This window comes from Aptenodytes forsteri, unplaced genomic scaffold (genome assembly GCF_000699145.1).
Source record: "Aptenodytes forsteri isolate BGI_AS27 unplaced genomic scaffold, ASM69914v1 Scaffold54, whole genome shotgun sequence".
NCBI classification, from domain to species: domain Eukaryota; kingdom Metazoa; phylum Chordata; class Aves; order Sphenisciformes; family Spheniscidae; genus Aptenodytes; species Aptenodytes forsteri.
In genome coordinates, this window is record NW_008796044.1 from 7,978,307 (window position 1) to 8,004,007 (window position 25,701).

The 25,701-nt window shown below is 38.6% G+C and overlaps 1 protein-coding gene across 4 annotated transcripts; it reads left to right on the plus strand.

Moving 5' to 3' along the window:
* Positions 1-7,695: 7,695 nt before the first annotated feature.
* Positions 7,696-19,894, plus strand: CREBRF (CREB3 regulatory factor). Of its 4 annotated transcripts, XM_009285745.1 has the most exons (10): positions 7,696-7,898; positions 8,869-8,994; positions 9,854-10,586; positions 10,752-10,937; positions 11,468-11,569; positions 15,466-15,660; positions 17,446-17,635; positions 18,068-18,141; positions 18,547-18,669; positions 18,911-19,894. In XM_009285745.1, exons 1-10 carry the CDS (start codon positions 7,890-7,892, stop codon positions 19,024-19,026), a joined length of 1,854 nt encoding a protein of 617 aa, XP_009284020.1. In that variant the 5' UTR covers positions 7,696-7,889; the 3' UTR covers positions 19,027-19,894. The 4 variants fall into 4 exon arrangements, with proteins under 4 accessions (XP_009284020.1, XP_009284018.1, XP_019329395.1 ...); XM_009285743.1 differs by having other exon boundaries at positions 9,854-10,937; XM_019473850.1 differs by having other exon boundaries at positions 9,854-10,937; positions 11,471-11,569.
* Positions 19,895-25,701: the final 5,807 nt, after the last annotated feature.

Genomic DNA, 25,701 nt, shown 5'->3' on the forward strand with positions numbered 1-25,701 from the left:
ACAGGCAGCTGCCCGCGGGAGGGACGGGGGCTGGAGCGGTGCCGCTGGCAGCGGGGGGTGCCCGCGCCCCCGTCCCTCCGGAGCGCTTTGCTTCAGGGCGTCCTCTCGCTTCTGGGGGTCGGGCCGCCGGGGTCCGCAGGCGCGGCCGAAACCGGCCGGCAGCCGGGGCCCAGCCCGAGGCGGGGAGGGCGTGTCCGTACACAGGTGGTCCGGTTCCCCCGCTCCGAGGGGAGGACGGGGCGCGTTCCCGCCTCCTGCCGTGAGCCGGTTCCCACAGACTTGACTTCTAAAATACCGATAACTTCCCCGGGCCCCCTTGAGGAGCTGCCTCCGGGTGCGTCTCTGCTTTCAGCGTCTCCCCACACGGGCCTTGCACACCTGTCCGGGTCTGGATTAAGTTCACGCAGGCTTTGAGTCGGGGGCAGCTTGCCGAAAGCCCCTCACGTCACCAAGGACCGAAGCCTGAACTTTATTTCCCCTCTGTCCTGAAGGTCCACAGCTTGGACGTTATTTTACGTAACGATGCCCACGGTATTACTGGTATGCCCTAATCTTGTCCCTGTGAGTTGGCAGGGGTTTCACGCAACCGCGCAGCATGGCGAGGCCAGCCCACAGCGTTTCTCAGGGCATCGGCTAATGTAACTGATCGGATATCAAAGATAATTTAATGACCAGTATTCACTGTGTCACACTCCAGTATAAAACACATGCTGTTTTTCAGGCTTCTCTATGCAACAGGCTGAACAGTTTCAATCGTTCAGCTATGCCAGCTGAAATGTTAACTTCTCCTTTAAAGTAAGCGTAATCTTTATGTTGTTGCCACTTGAGGGTAACTTGTTGAAATCATGCAACACGTAACCTGCAAAACAGAATCAGATTCTGATATTATCTTTCAAGCACTTTAAAATGTTTTAAAGATGGTGACAAAAGGTTGGTTAGCCTTTGGCCTAAGGTCACTTAACCAAGTGGCTTCTAAGCATCCTGGGGAGGGTTAATAATTATTATTACACGTATGTTTTCATAGTAAGAATTACAGAGGGGCAGATACAGGTGTTTTAGAAACTTGGTCAATTTTTATTGTTGGCAACTTAAATGAGAAGTCAGAATTTCTATAGGAAATACATTGGGTGATCCTTTTAGCAGGAAAGGTTTCTTGTAGAAGTATCAGTGCTCAGTGATAGTACTTTTTAGAGGCGTGAATAATAACTCAGAGACCTCATACAGTGCTTTGTAGCCAGAGCTTAACTGAGCAAAGAAAGAATTGTTCTGTGTTTGATGGGAGTATTAACTCGTAAGAGAAACCTGCAGCACAGGCATCAAGCCATTGAACATCCTTGCCATGTTTTTTTTAAATAATGAGAGTGGCAAAAGAGCTTTTTGCAGGACAAAGGTTTGAAGTCTCTTCAGCGTTAGCAGCAATTAATTGGGAATAAATAGAAGCTTCTGTCCGACTAATAGACTGATAGTGTGGTATAAATAAGGGAACGCACTGGTTTAGATTCCCATGGCTTGCGTGTCCATGCTGTGTGGTTTGTGAAGCCTAATTAAATGATGTTTTAAAACAAAAGTTTGATAAGGATATTTGGCACTTCATAAGAAGTGCTTGAAAGTTGGCATTGGCTTGAAAGTCAAGCCAAAAGTTTTCTGAAAATCATTGATTTTAAGGTTTAGACCTTGTTATAGTATGTCCCTGATTATATTATTATAGTAAAAAAAAATCTGCCTTCTGTTTTTGAACTCTTATGCTTTTTTTTTTTACTTTTTGGACTGTTTTGACTGATGTGTTTTTCTGATTTGTTGCTGGCTTTGAAGTATGCCGTACTGATAACCCATTTCTAACAAAAGTATAAAAAAACATAATTTTACTGTATGAAGAGTAGACTAGATTGTACCATTCCCTTCTTCATAAGAGTTTTTTTCTGGAAACTATAGAATTAATTTTTTTCTTACCCTGAAAGACTTTCAACTGTCAGAAAAAAATACAGAAACAACCATCATGTAGGGATGTAGAATATTGCTGGAGATTGTAAGCTAAATTGTTGTCTAGTTTTGCTTTTGTTTTCTGTCTTTGCTTTGGCCGCACTCTGCTTCAGGGGAAATCTCTGGCTCAAAAAAAAATTTGAATGTTAGTCTTACTGCTAATTCTCTTGTGCAAACAACTCTCCTAACTCTACAGTGTATTTTAATACAGGTTTATGCAATTCGTATTTTAACTATAAAAAGTTTTTTAAATGAATTGAAATGTGTTAATATAGTTCTAATAAATTCAACATGCTGCGCGTCCCACTCTTGGCACTGAAATAATAATAAAATCTCAGTCTTTGTTCCAGAATGTACAGAAAAGCTAGGACTTCTAGTAGGAATATATTATTCTGGGCATAGTTGTTATAAAATACATAGATGCAATACATTTTTTGATAGTTTAAAAAAAAAAATCACTTTTCTGCCTCTTGCATTATGATCAGTTATTGGCATCTGCCTGTTCGCTTACACAGTCATGCTGAAGTGGAATACCCCTTCAATGTTGGGTAGCTGGCATTGATGTGTAGGGGTATCAATTCAAACAAAGAACGTAGTGCTGTATTCTTTTTGGTAATTCATCAGCTCTTTTACCTGAGGTGTTGCATGTGTGGTTGGGGACCAGAGCTTCTGTTTAGTGGTATCGCTTCCAGATCTTGAAATCTGTCTGCTGCAGGCGAGTAGGATTAGAAAAATAATAAAAAAAGGGGGGGGGGGGGGGGAGGTCCAGAGGAAAAGGAACAAAGACAGTGAAGTAGCAGTTTCCCTCTCCTGAAGGGAAGAGGCTTAAAAGAAGTGAAACAGTCTTTGTATCTTTAGTTCTTTCAAATGGCAATGCTCCATCAAACTTAGTATCTGGGTGTCTTAAGTAGCTGTGGTTTGCTCTCCAGGACAGAGAAAGCAAAGGGCATAATGTCTTAGATGCTTATGCTTTTTTTTTAATACAAATACATCATTGAGAAGGTAGAGGGACTTGACTTCTTTGGATGAGCAGGTGAATGAGGCTGCGGTGGGTGGCAGCAGAGGAAGACCTTTTACAAGAGTGTCTTTGCTCGCCTGCTACAAAAAAAAACCTAAAAAAAAACCCCACAAAAAGAAAACTTAGCGTCTTTGTGGTGGGGGAGAAAAGTAAAAGATTTTTTTTTTAAGTCTGGCTAATAATTGAAGAATCATGTAGAAAGAAGAAAAAAACCACAAGAACATTACACTCAGAAACAAAACTAAGAAAAATACGTTCTGCACTTGAAGACTGCACAGAGCAGAGTATGTTCTGTAATAGGAAACAAACTGTGGAAGGAAAAAAAGTTTTAAGAGAAGCGTAGGAAAACTTGTTGGATCTCTAACTGTAGTACTTCATAAAACGTCCAGATACAGCAAACACTGCATAGTACATAATGGTTCTTTTAAAATACGTGGCATAGTTTTTGCGCATTCTCTGAAATTCAAAGCTTGGCATTTTGAATGTTTTAGCCTGAGTTTGTAGGTTTAGTATTGACAGGCTCTCGTGACGTGCTATTTTTTTATCTGCATCGAAAATGTAACTTTGACAGACTGTGCTGTATGATGCACAGTCACCATCATGAAAAGTGTAATTGTTCATGTAATGTATTTATAACAGGCATTTACCTGCTGTGATAATAAGCACTGTACAATCAAAAAAATGGTATAGCGACGCTCTGTGTGCTTTTCAGATTGTACAAAATATACATCTGAACTGAGACAGAAATAGCAACTTTAGTTATAGCTACAGTACAAATGATTCATACAGGTGACTGAGGAAGACTTTCAGAGTTGTCAAGCTGAAAGCTGGCAGCTTAGGTTTTTCGCATATAGGGACTTCGTTGGAGATAATGTATTGTCGCAGAAGGGTGTTTTACTAGTTTAGGGAAGCGGTGCATGCATGGTAACTGCCAGGCATCTCCTTAATGCTGCACATTTTGAGTTTAGGTCCTGCTGTCTGCCAGTTTCAGTGTACTGCTGCATCAGTAACGGCATGTAATAAGCCTGCCATTACATTGTTTGAAGTTCAGTCTTCCTGGGTGTCTTGGGACCACTATTAAACTATTTTAAATGCGCGTTTTCAAAAAGTAAATATAAATGCAGAGGATTTTTATTAGGATTTGTCATTAGATTAATGAATTATTAACTCTATAGAACAGTTTTTGGTTACTTATTGATGACTGATGGGGATTTTAACCAATGTATATATGCATGCCTCCATCAGTACCCCAAATTCTTAAATGTTAGATGAACATAGCAGTTCCTGAGATGTCTTGCCCTTCCTCATGTCCAAGTGAACGAGCGAGCCTTCTCCCGGGAGCAGGGGCGCAGCTCTGCACTGATGTGAGTCAAGAATCTGCAGACACAGAACCAACTCGGGGACTGGTTCCTTAATCACCTTAATCTGATTTAACTGCAGGCTGCTGCCAAAAGGAGTGGCGGCACCCTGCCCGGTGCCTCGGGCTGTGTATTCCACCTGGGGTTCAGTTGCTGTGAAGCAACTACAGGATTTCACCTCTGTATCTCTGCATTTGGGAAGGACTGATGTAAGGCATTAATGAAAATTGTCCTGAAGTAGAAATTCCTGCTATATTTATCTTCAGTAATTCTTATACTGCTGTTCTTGAGCTCTGCCACAGATCTTTCAGTTCATTCAAATCTGTATTCATTATAGATAACGTAACAACTGTACTATTCTGTTCTAACTCAGTCTTGAGCTGAGAGTGCCCATAATGATAAATTCTGTAAAAATGGGACTTTAACTGTGGCCTACAAAGTTGCTTTCCTTCACAGCGAGTTCAGATTTTACATCTGTGCTTCCATATGTGTCGTTGACTTCTACTATACATCTTAATTTACCAGTTCATGAAAAAATACTGGTAGTTAAGTGTGAACACTGGGAGTCTTTTAATGAAGATCTTGATGATTCTGGGAAATTTAGAAAACAGTTGGAAGTAGGTCTGCTTTGTTGGGAGCATGAAGCATGCCTAGATTGTGCAGCTCCCTGAGGCAGTGTCTTTCTTTTTATGGCCTCACCATGTTTCCTCCCTCCATAGAGCTACCAAGAAAAATCTGGTGTTGTAGAATACTTGAATAGATCCTAATGGGATTCAAATCACATTTAAATATTAATATTATAAAATGTCAAGAATGAAATATAAAGAGAATTAGGGGAACAATCAGATTAGGTGATATACTGCTTTGACTTGGGAGGACCTACACTGTCATTCTTAAATGGTGCTATAAGTTTATAGCTGAAAGATTACTCCAGTCTTTGAGATAGTACAAGTATTTTGAACGTTTAATGTCTGTCTTGAGGATTTGTAAATGATCCAAAAGCTCCCTGGTCCCGACACTTGGAAGCATTGGTCAGTTGTTACTGAAATCAGTGTCAGTACAGATTAAGTTTCACCCCCCTTTCATAGTCATGTGTGAAAGACAGTGGAATGGCTTGAGGTACGTGTTCTAACAAAAACATAACGAAGAAAAACCGGTAAATAAGCAGCAAATGTCTCCTTTTTTTCCCCTTCGTATCATGCAGTGGCAGAACTTTGACAGTCTCCCATGTGAATGCAGATGGTGGTGGTGCTGTTCTGGTGTTGACGTCAAAGTATTAATCTGATGTTCTGTTGAAAAAGACATCAATCTCTGCCACTCTGTATGGAAAGGAAGTAAGATACTACTCAGGTATAGATTGGTATTGAAGATGATATCCTTCTCGCCTCTTTCTTTGTGTATGAGAACGTTTATTCATTTTAAAGAACAGGCCCTTTCTCCTAGATCAGGCCAGGTTGAAAAGCGAATTAGTCGTTTGTGCCACTTTAACAGCATAGGCAGGACTAGTTCTGCTGCGGTGTGGCCTTTGCTGGGTGAAGGGTGACCGGGGTTGTTGAGGCACGTTGCCCTGGGACACAAACTTAACTTTAAATGTCACTTTAAGATAAGTAAAAAGAGTTTCCTGGAAGTTTTAGAGCAGAAAGAAAATTTTCTCAGAAGGAACCGGCTCTTATTCGACACAGGGCCCTACAGGGAATGGCTTGCTTTGGCAGTGGTAGCATGGTTTTACTGAGAACTTGCGTGTAACTGGACTTGTAATTTTTGTTCTTTATATTCTAGCTGCTATATAAAAAGCAGTATGTTTTGATAAGTAAAGACTTTTTTGCATAGTGTCTGTTTTTACCACAGTCTGATGGTATATATGCTGAATATAACAAAATAGCTGAGATACTACCTGAAAGTAGGAATAATCACGGGGATGCTGTCATGTGCTCATAGGAGGAGGGTTCTGAGCGTAACTCCACTGTAGGAGAACACTTCTACTTTACTATTTGTTTTTCAAAAACAAGAGAATAAACATAGCCTGAGCAGATTGCACTAAAGTCTGACTTAGGAGCAATGCTGAGTGAAGAATTCTGCTCAGAGAAACAAATATATTTTAACTGATAATGCTGAAAAACTGTACAAGTATGATGGTTCCGTTTTTTGATTATGCTCCTCTAATGCTGCTTTTTTGTTAAAGAGACTTTAAAGGGTAGGGATCTTGCAGGCAAGCAAGACAGTAAGAAAGGAACATCCTTGAAGACAATGTAGTTACATTAGATACTAAGTTTTGATACCTTGGATGATTTTATTATTGGTTTTGATACAACATTGTTCTTTTTTACTTCCTGTTATTTATTTCATTAGTCTTTTGTCATACTTCTAGTGTAGATATAGTTACTGATGTTTGTGCTAAGGTGCTTGCTTTTCTACAGTTCAGTTCTTCCTTACGTTATTAAAAAATGCAGGATTAAGCAGGGTATGAGGCTCGGAACAGTCTTTAGATACACATCTGAAGTAGCAGCGGGACTATAGAAACTACTAAACTGGTAAAATTACTAATAGATAAATTTGACCAATTTCAACATGTGCCTTCCTTGAAATTAATAGAGAAGGTATTTTATTGGGCAGCTCTGAATTTAGCACAATTTTTGTGGCATGGTAAAACACACACACCCCCCCAAGGAGTTTCCAGTCACAAAACAAATTTGTAATTTGTTCGAAGTCTGTCTCTTCCCTTCCTCTACTGCTGGATGGTGAGCATGCTTGCTGCTTGCTCTCTACCACTAGATGTTGCTTTTAATTTGTTCTGTTGGGGAAGTCTGTCTCTTCCCTTCCTCTACTGCTGGATGGTGAGCATGCTTGCTGTAATCCCTCTACCACTAGATGTTGCTATATGAATGATTGATATAATCTTATCTGATGCTGGATGGATTAATCTCTTAAGAAAAGGAGGAGATAATCACTGAAACAGTATTACTGCCTATTCTGAAGTTAGTATTTTGAGACGTTTGCCTGAGACATTTTTAAAGTTTATTGGCTATGTTACATTAGTCATAAAGATTGTTTCTCTCTTGTATACCCAGCAGTATGCTAGTCATCCAATTAGGCAGGCTTTTCTTATAGAGCTCGTGGTCTCAGTAGTGAGGAAAAAAGGCAACAAAATGTAACTCAGCCAAAAAGGTTTTTGCAGGAACTCTGTTCCGTAGCATCTGTGGCTTTTCATTCGATGAAAGATGGCAGGGGAAGAAAATTGCTATACATTCCAGCATGAGGAATAATCACTTTTCAGGGGAAATTTTTGTCTTTATTTCACTTTGGCTGTTTTTTAAGCACTACCTTTTTGGTGGAGGATTACTTACCTCCTGGGGGGTTTGCTGTGTTTATTCTACACAGAAGTCTACAAATAGAAGAGCTCCATCTTATCCTAAAGAAAAATTTCATTGCATGGCTTGTGTAAACTCACTGAGACTGAAGTAAAGCTGGAAAGGAATCTACAAGTGAATAAAACAAGAAGTTTGGAATTGGATTTGGGGAATCTGGGCTTGGAAATGCCTCAGGTAAGTCTGTTATGATTTTATTTGCTTCTGTAAATAATTTTGCTTCCTTACTTAAAAAAAGAAAAGTCTATGAGCAAATTTGACTGGCATTAGCAGGGAGAAGTTATGAGAGATTAAATGGTGTATATTTTTTAGGGTCCCAGTAGTGTCTATGGTGGAAGCTATGTTGCCGCTCTTGGTACTGTATTTGTTCACACAGCAAGATTCAGCAAAGTTGTCGCCTTGATGAGGGTGGATGCCTGGAGAGCAGCCTTTTATTACTGCAGTGATTCACACTGAATGACTTTCAGCAGTACAGTGTTTCTCCTTTCCCAACCCTCAGGGCGAGTGTGTCTAGAAGAGAAATAGAGGTCTGGAATTAAATGTAGCAGAAAGCCTTGCTGCCTGTTCCCCACATGCCCAGTCATCCTGCATAATGTTTTTTTGGAAAGTTACACTTCGTTCTCAAGAGAGAGAACGCTTTTGATTTAGTTGTAGTAAATTTTGCTTTTGTTACAATCTCAGGTGAAAGTTTTATGAGTTCTAATGGTTCTAAAAACAGTCAACACTGCTTTAGTACAGAACGGTTTGTATTAGGGTGAAGACCCTGCAAGCATGTAGTGCCTGTTGATACTCAAAGATCTTGCCAGTACTCGCTCCCCTCTTCTACAAATGCTAACATATCCCTAAACTTGGCAAACACATGAGAATTTCAAACCAACAAAAAAGAATGAATGAGCAATGCTCTTGCAGCTATATGATGAATACAAATGTGTCCTTTGATTAAAGAGCTGCATCTTGTTAGCTGCTCTTAAAGCATTCTCTTGCTCTGAGAAATGACATGCTTATCTGTGTAGGTAAAAACCTTTCAGATGCAGGTATAGCACAAGTTCAGAGTTGGATGAAATGGCAATTCTTTTCATGTTTTGTTGAAGAAAAGAATATGCCTTTTTATAGCATGCTTCAAATGTCAGTATCAATTTTTTTGTAGCCCAGTGTGAGTGGAATGGACCCTCCTTTTGGGGACGCCTTTCGGAGCCATGTGTTTTCAGAGCAGACTCTGATGAGCACGGATCTCTTGGCAAGCAGTTCAGATCCAGACTTCATGTATGAACTGGTAGGTCATATTTCTGTGTGTGTACATAACTTCCTCGCCTTGACTAATACCCTGAGTTTGTGTAGTAATAAAGGGGTATTTCCTCAAGAATGCTAGAAGATTATTTGTTACTGCTAGCTACTGATTGGGGAAGAGCCTAACTGCTTGTCCAGCAAATATGATGCTTCCTCAATAGACGCTTGTTAAAGCTGGCCATCAGGAGAGGCTTGATATACAAGTCTCAAATAGAGCTGTGTTGACGTTATGTAATGGTGTTTGAGACTCTTCCTTACAATCTTTTCTGCAAGAGCAGCTTTATGCCACATCACCCAAGCTGTGAACGCAGGGGAAGCAAAATAAAAGTTGACTCATGAGCTACTTACACTAGCATTCTTCCCCCCCACCCCACCCCACATCAAAGGAGAAAGGTAGCTCATAGTCATTAATTGATCATGTTAGAACGAGGTTTTCCAGGGACTGGTAAACTTGAGCATATTCTGTTAAGCACACAGCAAAGATTGACGTAGGTTAACAGAGACTAGCAGCTTGCCTGTGATGTCTTTCATATTTTAAATACATGGATATTGGTACTAGTCTAGTTCCTGATGACCAGATGAATTTGCAATAGCAGAAAAAGAATCCAGCAGCATTTGACTTGTACCTTTAGCAATCTCTTCAGAAGGATCTGCTGCTGAAGCATGGAAGCTGGACTTCATTCTGACCCTCAAAAGAAGGTTGTAGTTGGAAGTTGAGGTATCTTTGTATGTTATCACTCTCTTACATGTCACTGGAATTAAGCTCACCGTACTAGATTAAGTAGAGGACAGAGATGATTAATACTTTTTTGGTATTAATTTTTAACTTGTCTTATTATGCACAGGACAGAGAAATGGACTATCAGCAAAGCTCCAGAGACAACTTACTTTCAATGGAGGACTGCAAAGACCTTGAGAACTTGGAGTCTTTTACGGACATCCTGGACAAAGAAGCTGCTCTCACCTCAAAGTGGGAGCAGTGGGACACCTACTGTGAAGACTTAACTAAGTACACTAAATTAACCAGCTGTGACATCTGGGGAACAAAAGAGGTGGATTACCTGGGCCTTGATGACTTTTCAAGCCCATACCAAGATGAAGAGGTGATAAGCAAAACACCAACACTGGCTCAGCTTAACAGTGAGGACTCCCAACCTGTTTCTGATTCGCTCTATTACCCCGATTTGCTCTTTAGTGTAAAACAAAACCCTTTAAATTCTTTGTTACCTGGCAAAAAAATTACAACCAGAGCAGCAGCCCCAGTGTGTTCCTCCAAGAACGTTCAGGCTGAGGCACCTTTGTCGGACTGTGTTCAGAAGGCAAGCAAACCTGCAACTCAGCCTGCTTCCAGTACACAAATCATGGTGAAGACCAATGTGTACAATAATGAAAAGGTGAACATTCATGTTGAATGTAAAGACTATGTTAAAAAGGCAAAAGTAAAGATCAATCCTTTACCACAGAGCAGACCAGTGCTGAGCCAGGCACATGCTGATGCAGCAAAGGAAAACACCTGCTATTGTGGTGCTGTAGCAAAGAGACAAGAAAGAAAAGGAATAGAGTCCCCGCATAGTCACAGTACGCCTCCTATTTTGCCTTTTAAAGAGACTCAAGAACTGCTCCTCAGTCCACCCCAGGAAACCCCAGGGCTTATTGTGGGAGAGAGCAGTCTTTCTGCCAGCACGTCAGTGTCAGATTCTTCACAGAAGAAAGAAGAGCACAACTATTCTCTTTTTGTAACAGACAGTTTGGGTGAACAGTCAGCCAAAGGAGACCCTGAGGAAGATGAGGATGACGAGGACGATATTGAAGATGAGGACCATGATGAAGGATTCGGCAGTGAGCACGAGCTGTCTGAAAACGATGATGAGGAAGAAGATTACGAGGATGATAAAGATGACGACATCAGCGATACTTTCTCAGAACCAGGTACCAGCAATGTTGGGCTTTGTTAACGTGGAGGTTAATGGATTTGTCTGCCAAGTGGGAAGGAATGCTTCTGAATGCTTTATAGTTACAGATGAGAAACACTGATCTTAAATTATGAACTTTCATCCCAGATTTTCTAAGTGCTTTGCAAAATGTAATTAATGAAAACTATACAAGGTCTCTATTGCCCTGTTTCGAGAAAAACTGCATAAACTGTGGTCATGCAACAAAAATAATAATAGAGAATACAGGAAACCTAGCTTGTAGCCTGAGGTTGTAGAGCAACTACCTGCAATTGCTGTCTTCTTTTTTCGTGGCTTGATGATAGGATGTGCAGAGCTTTCTAGTGCTTCAGTAGGTTGCTACTTTGAATTTATCCAGAGTTGTATCTCTTGATAGCTGGTATGAAATCATAGCCCGAGTGAAATAATTTCATAATTACTTAAGTCCTACTGTAGGTACAGTTATCCACAGAATCCAAAGAATACCTACCACTGAAACTAATAGAACCATTTCTTGGTGGTTTTCAGCAGTAACACTTAGTGGGTCTTCAAAGGATACTGAATTCCTCTCTTCTGCATGTAGAAATGGAGCCCTAACAACAGAAATAAGAGCTAACCTTCACCTAGAAGGTAACAAAGCGGTAACGTTGTGTAAAAATAAAATCTGAAGGGAAAGGGACAGGACTGTAACCAAGTATTAGTTTCATTGTAGAAAGTGTTATAATATTCACATTTTATAAATGCTTTGTAGTAGAGTATAAGAATTAAGGTATTCAGACATTTGGCAAAATGTAACTTTGGGTGGGAAAGCAGCTGAAATTTTGCCTTTTTAAACACAGCAGCTTCTCTAAAGCTTGTCAGCGTTTGTCATAATGAACTCTCAGATTAAATTATTTTCTCAGTAGATTTCCTGAGTTGGCATTAAACTTGTTAAGCGTTATGCCCTTTATGTTACCTTTACATGTACATAACACATTTTTGTTAGCATTTTAAAACCTCTTCCTCCCTTCTGAATTGAACTCCCTCTACTTTCTGGGGCTTTGAGTAGCTATTACAGCTCTGTAACGATTGCTGTACTGCACAGTGCTTTGCAGCCCACGGAGGCATGTTGCACAGAAAGCCTGGTAACCCTGAAAAAGAGATGTCGTATTAAAATGCTGGGATTTCAGTTCATGGAGTTACATTAACTATTTGCTGTTTGTTCAAATTTTACTGACAAGCAATCACTCTTGCCTTCTAAATACAACTACGTCGTGCAGTACTGTAACTGAGGAACTTGGCTTATACAAGCTTGCTAGAACTTTAAATGAATGAAGCCATTCACCTCAAGTATGGTGATATTAAAAGTTTCACTGTATGTTTTGATTATATTAGAAGGTAATGTCTCCAGGTATTTTAATTTTGTAACTCTTGTACTTTTTGTTGCTTTTTTATCTTTTAGAGTAAAGCTGAATACTATGGATAAAGTTTCTAAAAATAGGCATGGGACAGGAAGATTTAACCTTCCATAGTACTGAAACCACAATCAGTTGATAGAGTGAAGATGTAATTTACTGAAAGGACAAAAACTTATTAATTATTGCTGCCCCTCTGATGTATTTTATACACAGTTTGCTTTTGTTTATTCTTCTTCATGTATGTTTTTGGAGTGCGTGAAATGCTTTCTTAAAGTGTTTGTGTTGTCTGAGGAAATACTTAGATATAGCGAGCTTCAGGAACTTGGAGAAATAACTAAAAATGTGACGGGCTGTCGGGCAAGTTTCGGCAACAATGATTTTATTATCACCATGATACAGATTTAGCGATTTTGGTCACCTGCAAAGGTAATTTATTAAAGGAATTATCAGCCCAGGCCTTTTCTAGCACTTAAACTTTTTTTACCGTTACTAGTATATTGTACCTATCTCATTTAATAGAAATATTTGTAAATGACTGCTTCCCCCATCAAGTAGTCAAGAGATACCAGAAATGCAACAACTGATTCAGTTTGCAGTAGCACTGGAGAAGAAATAGCTGAAAGGGAAAAGTGCTTGTAGAGGCATGGAGATTGTTTAAAGAAGTTGCATTTCATCTATTTTGAGCACCTGGACCATCAGCTGGGGGAAAAAGACTCATAAATGGTTTGACAGAAGTATGCATAAATGGTAGAGAGAAGGGTTTTTCTGGTTTTGTTTTGGTGGGGCTATTTTTGCTTTTAATCTGGTAAGATGCAGAAGTCATGTCTATCCTGTTCTCTGTTTTACTTAATTTAACCCAGGTGAGTTTAAACCTAAAACCATACTAAGGGATGTGAACAAAGATTTTTAGGAGGGACTTGCAAAGGGCTTGAAAGGCAAATACAAGAACCCTTTCAGATTTCTTAGAAGCCCGCCAAAGAAAGTGAGACTGCTGTATGATCTTTAAGAAGAGGAGAATTCAGGGAGGATGAATACAGTGCAGAAAAGCTAAACAAATTTGTTGCATTCCTGTATGTTACGGACTAGGTTAGGACATTGTGCACTAGATTATTCTATGTAACTTTAAAATGATAGCAGGTCAATGTTAGAGTTGCAAGGCAGGATGCATTAAGTCAATATAATTTAAGTTGCTAACTTAATTATAGTTTAAATAAGCAAACAGGAAGTCTTGATTTTAACCTTGTTGTACATTTGTACACATCGGCTCTTAAAGAGATTTGTTTTCATCGGTTGGCTTAATTCTGTGTTATGAAGATGGGCTAAATTTATACATATCTATATAATGAGTTCCATAGCTTGATAGGTTTTTTCCAAGTGGAAAGTAAGTGGGGGTTTTAATAGTATTTTGATACTTATGTCAAACAGCATTTGGGTAAAATGGAAGTACGGTTAAAAATATTTACGGTATTTGAAACTGTATTTAATGTAAATTGTCATAATCATTTTGGCTATACATGAAAAAATGTTTTATAAAGCATGTTTCATTGTTTGATAGCTTGATAGGTTTTTTCCAAGTGGAAAGTAAGTGGGGGTTTTAATAGTATTTTGATACTTATGTCAAACAGCATTTGGGTAAAATGGAAGTACGGTTAAAAATATTTACGGTATTTGAAACTGTATTTAATGTAAATTGTCATAATCATTTTGGCTATACATGAAAAAATGTTTTATAAAGCATGTTTCATTGTTTGATTTGCCTTTAAAATACTGTCTTCTTAATAAACTAGAGAATCAAAGTAAATGAGTCGATGAAATGATTAGAAACAGAACTTCAGAACTGATTTCATCCTTCTGTGCACCTAACTTTTATTCATACTTTGGGTTATGAGGTGAGAGTCAGACCAGAGCAAGAAAGTTTGTTTTTCCTCTTTCAACTGGTTTTTCAAGTGCAAACAGACTAATTGAATGGACTGTTTTAAAAAGAAGAAAGTGTTCTTTGTGCTACTGTTAAAAGATGAAGCAAAGCTCAAGCATATGGGTTCAAAGCTTGTTAAGCTTACAGTCCGTTCAGTGGTAGGCTTTTCTTTAAGCTTCATCAGTGTATGTGATGTTTTGAAATGCATTCTTTTTTAAGTAAATGTAAACTATTATATAGCATTTTCGTACAAAAGGCGATGCAGTAGTTTGGGGTTTTTTAACCTTAGTATAGGTTGTCTTTATTTTCTAAAGCATACGTAGGATTTTAAAAACTGTGGTTTGTGTTTACGTAATTACGGTATAAATATTTATGCCATGTGGATAGTGGCATTACAGTTTCTATGTACTTCACGAACAGTTCATCATATCAAGTGCATCGTAATATACCTCTAAAATACTGTGTTAGCCTTACTGTGGATCATTTCTCTTCATCCCACTAAAGAGGTGAGGAAGAGATTGAACAGCTTGTGTCCAGATCCCTTCAATTTAGATGTTCTTTTCTCAGGGGCTTTAAGTCATTGTCCTGATAACAGAGCCCCCTTCCTCTAGTCTAATAGAGATGGGTGGTTTGATTTATTTCCTGAAGGTATTCAAACTCAAGGAAGAGCAGGAGTTGGACTCAGTGATCCTAATGGGTCCCTTCCAACTCAGAATATTCTATGATTGAATAATTTTGCTTTCTTTATTAGTGTTTTACTAATCCATCTTTATTATCTGCTTCTCTTTCCGTGCTTTTTGATTAGAGATTAATTAAAATGTGGAGGCGAGTTAGGATTATGTTCCTGCAAATTCATGGAGAAAATTGTCAGGATGGCAGAACACTCTCCAACAGCTGTTGTCTGTACTCTGCAGTGGTGGGATTGTGGGGGAGAAGAGCAATAGAGCTTAAGGGGTCAGAGAACATAAAGGGGCTTTCAATGCATAAATAATTTGTCTCTTTTCAACTAATGAAGCACCATCACTGGTGCAGTGTCTGTCCCTGGATTTAAGGCAAGTACCCAGTAGTAGCTGACGCTGAAAACCAAGTCTATTAGATAATGTAAAACAGGCCTCGTCTGTGGTTTCGCTTTTGACTTGAATACTCAGTCCACCGTTAAAGGGCTAGAAACGGTTTTGTCAACATTATATAAACAATGCAATGCATCCTTTTAGGGTATGAAAATGATTCTGTGGAGGATTTAAAAGAAATGACTGCAATATCCTCTCGGAAAAGAGGCAAGCGAAGATACTTCTGGGAGTACAGCGAGCAACTAACACCATCACAGCAAGAAAGAATGCTGAGGCCATCTGAGTGGAATCGAGATACGTTACCAAGTAACATGTATCAGAAGAATGGTCTCCATCATGGTGAGAATAGACTCCTAGTTACAAGTGAATGTCTTTCATTCTGACACCTTCAATAGCCAAACTCCCATACTAGCAAGTGCTAAGAAGTTGTGGTTTGGCCATGAAAATAAATGGTTAAAACACTGCAAGTCTGTTGCTCAATTAGCAGAGTTCTGCACAGTGTCCAAGGAAGGCACAGTGAACATACAGTAGTAACTTTCAGTGTGGTTTCTTCCAGAGGAAGGTGGATGAATTGAGAATTGTAGCTTCCAAGGGCTTTCAGTGGAAACCCCAAGAGTTTGACATTTTCTCAGTGTGATGCTGTAAACATATTGGATGGGTCACTTGGCTGATACTTGCTCCTCGTAGCTGTTAGTTTCAGTCTTGCTTGTGTTAGAAGTAAGCTGGAAGTGATCTGAGATGCAAAGTTCACGTTAACTGCAGTGTGAACTAAAGGACAAGCAATAAGGCGTAACTCTCTTTTTGCTCCTCCTTACTTGTTTCTCCCACCTATGTGAATGCAGCACAGTGAAGCAGTTACTCTTCTGTGAACAAACTCTTTCTTTAAAATACCCTCTTAGAAATTTAAACCAATTGGTCTAATAACTGTGTTTTATTCCTGTAACTTTTTGATTAGCAATTTGCTGTACCACACGCATGACTAACATCACCCAGAACAAACCACTCTTAGGGGTAATGTTTGTTCTTTTGTTACAGGACCTCTTTGGTAGGCTGCTCCGTTTGATTTTGGCTTTGAAGGAGAAAATGAAACCAGCTTCCCTGGTTGTAATGTTAACGTTCCCTTAGTTGAAAATTACTATCTTTAACATGGCAGTTTACCTTCTGTTAAACCAAAAGATTGTTTTATTGTTGTTACTTGTAGATTTATTCAGGGAATAAAACTTTTTTTTTTAATATCTTTATTTTTTATATGCTTATTTATCTTGTAGTGAAATATCAGTACCTAAAGTCCCTAACACTGCTCCTTCTTATGAAGGCTTATATCTATACTTGTTATTAACAAATAACCAAACACGCCTTGAGGACTCAGTCCCACCAGACACTTGGAGGAGCAAGTGACCTTTAAGTCAGGTGCATATGCAAGGGATTTGTAAGATCAAACACTACTTAACATCCAGAAGCTACAGAATATAACACATGCAGGATTTTTTTATTTTCACATAGACATGTACCACATCATGTACTACCTCAGATAAATCATGCTAAATTATCAGCTTTCTAATAAATATTTCTGGAGCAGGTATTTCCTCAGGAAAACCAGACCTTAAGTAGCGTCAAATACATATAAAAGGGGTTGACTAGCCTTTTTGTGGATCATTTAAGCTTAGTGTCACTGAAGATTATTTCAGTACCAGGACTCAACACTGTTTCTTAATACAGAACTTCAGCAATAAGGTTATTTAGGAATTTAATCAACTTGAGTGTGCAAGAGGATATATTGGCTGAACGCACGAGTCAGCAAGTTAGAGTTGGGGCAAAACAACTGGGTTTGAACTTGTGACATACATTTTTCAGCACAGTTGTGTGTATAGTCTTGTCACATCCAGTAGCCTGTCCAGCAGTATTTGCTCTTGTCTGATCTGGGTATAATATGAATTGTACAAAGCAGTTTGGAAGTGCTCTTTCTATTGTGAAAGGCCATAGGGATCCCATTATTCCAGTCCATTCTCTTGTAATGAACAAAGGAACTGCACCCAAAATAATACATATTTAAGAATGTTTTTTCGCAGGTTTGTGTACATATTGTGTCACTTCGCAACCAAATTTTCTGCATATTTAAAACAGGAAAATATGCAGCAAAGAAGTCACGGAGGACTGATGTAGAAGACCTGACTCCCAACCCCAGAAAACTTCTGCAGATTGGTAATGAACTGAGGAAGCTGAATAAGGTGATCAGTGACCTGACGCCAGTCAGTGAACTTCCCTTAACTGCCAGACCGAGGTCAAGAAAAGAAAAGAACAAGCTGGCTTCCAGGTATATATTTGATAACGCTACACGGATGAGTAAATTTGGATTACTACCACTGTACGATTAAGATCTAACTAATTTTTGCCTCGAGATCCTGCTTCTGCAATGGGCTAATTACCAGTTTATCAAAAGGCAGGGCAACTGGCACTTTGGAGTTGTAGTTTGCCTGTTCCCTAGATAATGATGTATTTCCACTGGAAGCTGGCTTACTTAGCTGCAGGGCAAATGATTGATACAGTGATAAAATCCGTAAGTGTGAAATGTAAGGAAATACAGGTAGCAGAGTGCTTTCAGCAAAGGTGAGCGAGTAGATAGATGATTTTGTACGTCACAGCTCTGGGAGTACTGGTTGATAAGTTCATGTGGCAAACAAACAGATGCTCTTAGTATTCTGGAATTTTTGTTAGTGTTCTAATTCTTCCCCTCTTCTTACTATAGGGCTTGTAGACTAAAAAAGAAAGCCCAGTATGAAGCCAATAAAGTAAAACTCTGGGGTCTCAACACGGAATATGGTAAATACAACTCTTCACATCTTAATTTTTCTATTGTTCAGACAAGTCTGTGTTTTGCACCATCATGTAACCTGGGTCATACCTGGTAGTTTATAGAGAAAACAGGGTTGGTACAAACCCAACAATTTTGTTGGTACAAAAACAGTCCACTCCATAAAGTGTACGTAAGTTGGGTTACCTGCAGTGTTGAGCTACTTTACAGATGTAAATTATGTAAATGTATGCACGTAATGTAAATATTTTTGAAAATATGTTTACAGATGTAAATGATTACATCTTAATTTTACAGTAAGTGTGATGTGACACCTTTGACACTTACAGATAACAGTGTGTGGACAACTGTGGATCTCTCTTGCTCCGGGGGGAATGTGCTGTAAATCTAATCCGGTTTTTTTTTCTTTGCAGATAATTTACTGTTTGTGATCAACTCCATTAAACAAGAAATAGTTAATCGGGTGCAGGTACCTAAAGATGATAGAGGAGTCAACATGGAACAAAAGTTGAACGTACTTATTAAAGACACTCTTGGTAAGCAGTAAACTTAATGTATTTGCATGTATGTGAAGAGACATATAATCTATGATACGTTAGGTTGCAAGCAATTTCTGGAATAGAGCAAAGGAAGAAGTGCTTCCTAATTTCAGTTGTCTATGCCTTTGGGTTGGTTACTAACCAAAGTGTTCACTGGCTTTGTATTACTTACAGGAATGTACAAATACGTGCAATGAATAGTAACCTTACAGCACGTTTTCTTACCCTCCCTTTTTAGGACTACCTGTAGCTGGACAGACATCAGAATTTGTGAATCAAGTTTTAGAGAAGACTGCAGAAGGAGACCCCACCGGTGGCCTTGTAGGGCTACGAATACCAATGTCAAAAGTTTAAGACATGACTTCAGCTGTTCTCATTGGTCAGATTCTACCTGTGTTGTCAAGTACTTCATTGTAAATTGCATTCTGGTCTGCATGTCAGTTTAGCATTATGTAAGCACTTACAATTAGGTTCCATTGTTTTTAAATAACACTGTAGTAAAACAAATCAAAGCATGATATAAAATGCTTAACAGCATTTTTGGAGCATAAACCAGATAGCTTCAAAGCTGCTTTAAGCTTAAATAGAGAGATGAGGATTCTTTTTAAAATTAAGTTCTCTAGGACCAGAATATATCACTTTTATTTTAGAAGCAAAAACATGGTTTTGCTAGTAAAAATTTTTAGCATATGCCAGACATTGTGACAGGTTTATGCTCCAAGTAAAATAAGAGGAAGCGTTTTTTTGGTAAAACTGTCAATTTAGGGAGTTTTTTGTTTTTGTTTTTAAATAATTGGATTTTCTTTTGTTGTTCTTGCAAAACAGTAAGCTTTCTTTGCAACCATTAACTTGTACATAGCACACATGGCATTAGAGCTAGTGTGCCATATAAGACTTTAATTTTCTGAGCTTAATATAGTATGTAAATGTCTGTGCAAGCAAGAGAAAAAAAGCATATTCTTTGTGCCTTGTATTTTGGGGGGAGAGCTATCAGTATAAGCTGGTAAAGTCTTGTATGAAGAAAACCCTGAGGGGAAAAACCAAGATGTATAGATGGTAAGATTATAGGTTTTAATGTATTTGTTCCAGCTCTTAAAATTTTTGAATGTATATAGGAATATGTTGAAAATGTAGATATATGCCACAGAGTCTATGTATTGTATAAAAGATGGCTCTAGAAAACTCAATTTCGGTACTTTGGCCGGAAGAAAACAAATACTTGCACATTAATGCGATTGTTTATTTTTGTACCAAAGACAAATGCAACTGATATGGCGAACTGCCAGTCTAAGTAAAGTTTTGCACAGCTTATATGATACTGTACTGAATGTAAAAAGAAAAAAAATTAAAGGTCAGGGTTAGGGATCTTACTGAACTGTGAATTTTTTTGTTTGGGTCCAATTATCTACAGAAGGAGCATTCATACATAACAATATTATTTTGCTGTTCTTGTAGTTCGCTTCCATGGTAGATAAGTTGGTGGCCGTCTCGGAGTCTTTAAATCTTTTTTCTCTGCACTTACTGTAGGAGATTTTAATATATTTGGATTTTAGTAAGCTATTGGTAAAATAGTTTTCAACTTTGAGAATTTAAAAAAAATATTTAGTTTGTTGTAGTATACTTCCACCAAACAACCAAAATAAAATTATTTTTATTGTAATGTGTATATATGTAAAGAGAAAAAAGAGCTACAAATATCTAATTCTTTAGTTGCCACTTTTCCAGTTGATGTATTATTATGCATGTGATGTTTCCAAGGATCAACACAGGCTTCAAACAAAACAAAAAAAAATTTATAGACTTTTATATTTTTGTACAGGTATTTCGAAACTAGCTTCTTCAAACTTATATGTGACTTATTCTTGTTAATTCAGTAGTTTCTATGATTGAGGAATATTAACACACAGTTCTTATTTGCTCTTCTGCTAATAAGAGTTGGCTTTGTAGTCAGTGTTAACGTACAGATTAAAAGCTTTAGCCTTTGATGAGAAAGTCCTTTATCTCAAAGCAAGATCATTCTCTGGTTTCATGGACCCCCCCTTTTCCTCCCTGTTCTTTCTCTCCCTATTTAAAGATGACAAAACACTGTTTACTGAAAATAGAAATACCAAATATTTTCAAATGTAGCTGCTGAAAAAAAATGCAAAAGTCCATGAAGGCTTTCTCCCCACTCCCTTTGGGGAATTTCTCCACTTCATTTCTAGTTTGTCTAAGTTTGTTTGTACTGTGATTCCTTTTTGTTTGTAAGTAGATTATTTTTATATCCAAGCTTGTACTATAAAAAAAAGTCTGAATCGGTAACAGTGCAGTAAGAGTGGCCGATGAAGGTGGCAGTCCTGCCACATACTTGTGAGTGTGCACACGGCTTACTTTGTATCTAAATATTTTTGGAAGACTCAAAAGGGAGGAGGAGGCCAAAATACCACTACCAAGCTGTACAGAAAGTCTTTCCTACAAGAGACTGAACAAATACCCAGGGCAATTTAGGCGAAACTTTGTAAATCCACTTAAGACTTGCAAAATCTGAGTGGAATGTGGGTGGTTTTGTTTCAGGTGTTTTTGTTGTTGTTATTAGGGTGAGGCGAGAGTCGGCTGCTGCTTTACACAGTGGGTCAGATGTATTCCTATTGTAATTATTGCCGATGTTGCAGTTATTCCAGAGATGCATACGGCCCATAAAACCCCGACAAAGAATGTCTCTTGTGAAGTTAAGGCCATGGCTGTACCAAGATTTGAATGCTCTTGTTCCTTTCTGATGAATGGTGTTCACACACTGCTCAGATACGAGAGGTCCTTATGCTATATCCAAACTGTGTAAACAAGGCAGCGTTTCTAAACATTAAGCGAGCAGTTTTGCAATCAGGTAAAAACTTCTGTGAGAAATTAAACTGACAAGGTGTTAAAAAGCCCCTTTTTTACTGCTCAGAAATACTGGGCAAATATAACTTTATAGCTTTTTAATTTTGTCTGAAAACCAGAATATGATTTTGGTCTAGCATTTCAAAGTAGACTTTGAATCTTTAGTGAATTCCATACCCTTGCATTTCAGTGTTTTCTATGTATTATTTTAAGTTAAAGCTTTTAAATAGTTGAGCTTTTTAATGTTGACACTTTATTTTGTACCTATTTATATGTATGTATATCTTAGAAAAGCACTTTGTTTAAAAAAAAAAAAAAAAAGAAACTGCGTTTTATATGATTCCTGCCACTTGCTGCTAACTCTGGGCTGGTCAGAATGCTGCAGCGATACTTGATATAAATAAAACCTGGCAGTAAAATGTAGAGTAAAGATAAGACCTTTTGCTGGTTTAACTTTATCATAAAGGTGACATAGGCAAGCTGTGCAGCTTTACATTTTAACCAGGGGACTCTGTGGCATTTAAACCGTCTAGAAATGGTTGTACTTTAATGCCAGTAACAATCTGCTTCCTCTAGTGTCATTAAAATATATACATTTAGTGTATACTTATCACAAACAAAAATCTTATAAGGGTATAAAAACCAACAAATGTACATGTTCTGTTTTTTGGCAATTGTGGCATGCATTTTTGGATGATCTTTAGAGAAGGCAATTTTCTAAAGATTTTTCAGTGTTCATACATGGTATGTGGATCTTAATGAAGTCCTGGATTTTTTTGTTTGTTTTTGAGTGTAGGCATTGTGAATGTTCACTTTTAATCCTATATCCAAAAACAATTATACATTTTTGATTTAATACAAACAAAAGCTCTTCCTTTTTCTGATACACTGGATTCTCTAGAATTTGTTTCCATATTAAAAGCATGCTGTCATAACTGCTCTTGTTGAGATCTCGTCAGTCTGAACTTAGGTGCCACACTTTGAATTGATGGACTGCTTGTTCTACTGTACCATGTATGAGTCGCGTCCTTTCCTACTTCCTTCATGACAGATGATGATGTGGCTTTATATTGTGCCTTACTTGTACATCTAGAACTAAATGTTTTTCATTCCCTCTGAACTCTTCAAACCTAACCCTTCTGAAATTGAATCAGAACTGATAAAAGCATCCTGAAGAAAGTCTGGATCGATCTGATTTCAGTTTCTCTCAGTAGTAGTCCTTTTGTATTTATATGGAAGACCAGTTTTTGAATAGCCTTGCAAAATGTGGGGGTGCTCATGAAGGGTGTTTTTTAGCCCTAAACCCCTTTTGCTAACGCTTCCTTTTATGGTTTATTGAACACATTTACTGATACTTGGTGAGTACTTTTTTTGGATGGGAGAGACTTACTACTAAAGCTATGTTTACGTGTGGATGGGCTGGATTTTATTATCATACCAGTTGAAATCATTGTGATTTAATGAAGTTGCATTGCTGTAAAGCTGATGTGAGAGTCAGGCTCAGCTGTGTTCAGTTCCTAATTCTTTATAGATAGACTTTTTTCCATATTAAGAGGGCCAGGAAAAAGTTTTTTTAAAAAAACAAACAAATAAAAAAAAAACTAAAATGGATGAAGGGTCGTTTAACTAACCTAAAAGAAGCAACCAGACGCTTCTGAAATACAGTGGTGTCAGTTTTGATTTTATTTTAAAAAGATCCCCCCCTAATATTTATCTGATATTTGCCTTCATTAATAAAACAGTTAGCTTATTCACAAATATAAAGACTGGATGTGCGTTTCTTTTCCATAAATCATTTAAACATAGCTATTTTTTTTAAAGCTCTAAAAGGCTTTATCAGGAGAATTTCAAAGGGTTGTATACAAGTTGCCTTCAGCAGAAATAGCAAATGCAATTCTGTTCCTCAAACGTGCTTGCTAGTCTTCCTGAAATTCTGTTGAGGCATAACCCAATTATGTACCGTGAATGTTAGGATCTGTATTTGGCCTTGAGACCTCAATTTCAAGAATGCGTCTAATCATGATTTTATTTTCTCTTTAAGTTGGAGGCTTCAGTTGGAATCATCTAGTTAAGTGTGCTGCTAGATGTGGTCTTGGCTTATTGACACAGCCTTGCACACAGCTGAGGTTTATTTTGTTTACCCCAGGGATCGTGTGAAGTACATTTCAAGCAGTTACTGCTTCAGTGACTGATTCTTCTTGTAACTGTATTAAGGGCATTAGTATGTTGAGAAAACACCACTCTTTAATATCTCCCAATATAAATTGGGATTCTTAAATGTCATTAATGAAAGGTGGCACTTGTAGGTTATATCTTCTTTGCAGCATACAAAAATGTCTCTATCTTTCTACACTTTACATTTCACAATATGCCATGTTTTTTCCCCCAATGCTTCTAGCATGATAAGAAGGTGTGTGTGCGCACTGAATTATAATCCTCAGCCTCTTAGACATTCATGAACTTCCACAAGAGCAAATACTGACTATGCATTTATTGTCTTTCTAATGAGCTGCGGAGCTAAAAGTGGAGCCAGAGCTATTTTAAGCCACACTTCCCCAACTCCAAACTTTTTAGATAACTACAGTGTTCAGGGTTTTTCGTGAGTTAAGAATATTTTGTAGTCGGGTATCTGTGTAAGTCAAATTTGGGTGAGTTAACGAGCTACTGTAAGGAAAACTTCTGGATTGGATTTGGTATTGGCAAAAGCACACTCCGCCCTATCAAAATCTTCTGATTAAGAAACAGAACCTTGTAGTAGCACTTAATTTTATTTATCTTTCTTATCATGATGGATATTCATACATTCTGATTTGAATCATCTATCCTCCCAGAATATTATGTCCAAGTAAAACTTATTGCTCAGTATTTGTGGTTGGGTGAACTCTTAAGGCTGATGGCACATGCGGACGTAGGTGGTTGACAGGCAAAAAAAAAAAAGCATTTTAAACAAAACTTGGCATCCTGTTCTGCCTATGCTTGGGGTCATGATTGTAATGCTGTCCTTGATATTCTATAATCAACTTCCAACTGGAGCTCAGAAAAACTTACTGAAAGTCTTGTCTCTGTTAGAAAATAAATTTACCTTGTTAAAAGCATGATCTGTTAAGAGTTGCAATGTTTAATGTTGGTTAATAGTTGTGCGGTTTTTATTTTTTTGAAAAGAGGCACAATTAAACTATTGACTTTGTTTACTCTGTCACCCTTGATCCCTAGCACTTCTATTCAGATACAAATTCATCAATGTATGCAACATCCTTTGTAATTTAAAATAAAAATTGTGGAGGAAATATTGTCTGGAATCATGTTATGTGTGGAGTGATAGTGAATAGCGTATGCTCCCTTGAAGTAAATGCCCTTGGTCTCCTGCTATGGTCAGCAACTTTCCATGGGAAGGGATCATAGCTAGGTAAGGAAATAACTTCTCCCCCCCCCCCCCCGGGTCAGTGCTCGTACTAACAGCTGCCTCGCGAGGCTGCTGGGCCAGCACGGTGGGACCATCAGGAGAACCTGGACTGCAGCCCACCAGGTCCTTTGACTGGCTTTCTGCAGTGGCCGTGAAAACCATCTCCATCTTCCAACACCTGCTAGCTTTGTCCAAACCTGGTTTGTCACACAGCATGCTCTGAGGGCAGGAGGGGGAAGACACGGCGCCAGGGGAGGAGTTTGTGGAAAAAGCAAAAGGGCCATTGCGTTGCCTCCCCTTTCCTCCTTTCAGGGGTACGGAAGGTACCTCATGTTGTTCCCTCAGCCTCCTCACGCTGACAGTGGCCGCCTTCCCTGCCGCTGAGGGTCAAAGACCTCGTTGGCCTAGGCTCAGCCTCCTCACACTGACAGTGGCCGCCTTCCCTGCTGCTGAGGGTCAAAGACCTCGTTGGCCTAGGCCTGTCCACCCAGAAACCTTGGGAGGTCTGTTGGGTATAAAACTGTGCAGCTTCTGAGGCCGGTGCAGCCCTGATGTTATCATTGCTTCTCCCAGGTGTCACAGTCGGTGCTGCTTTGGGACAGAGACCTTTTTATAGCTCATGAGGGCTAAGGGACCCACCTTAGCCCTCATCAGCTAATAAACCGCCTTTTCATGCTTTCACATACTGCGAGGAGGAATGTTTCACTACCCGAAGAACTATAAAATCTAAAACTGGCAGCACTAAGGGAACACAATACGCACTATTC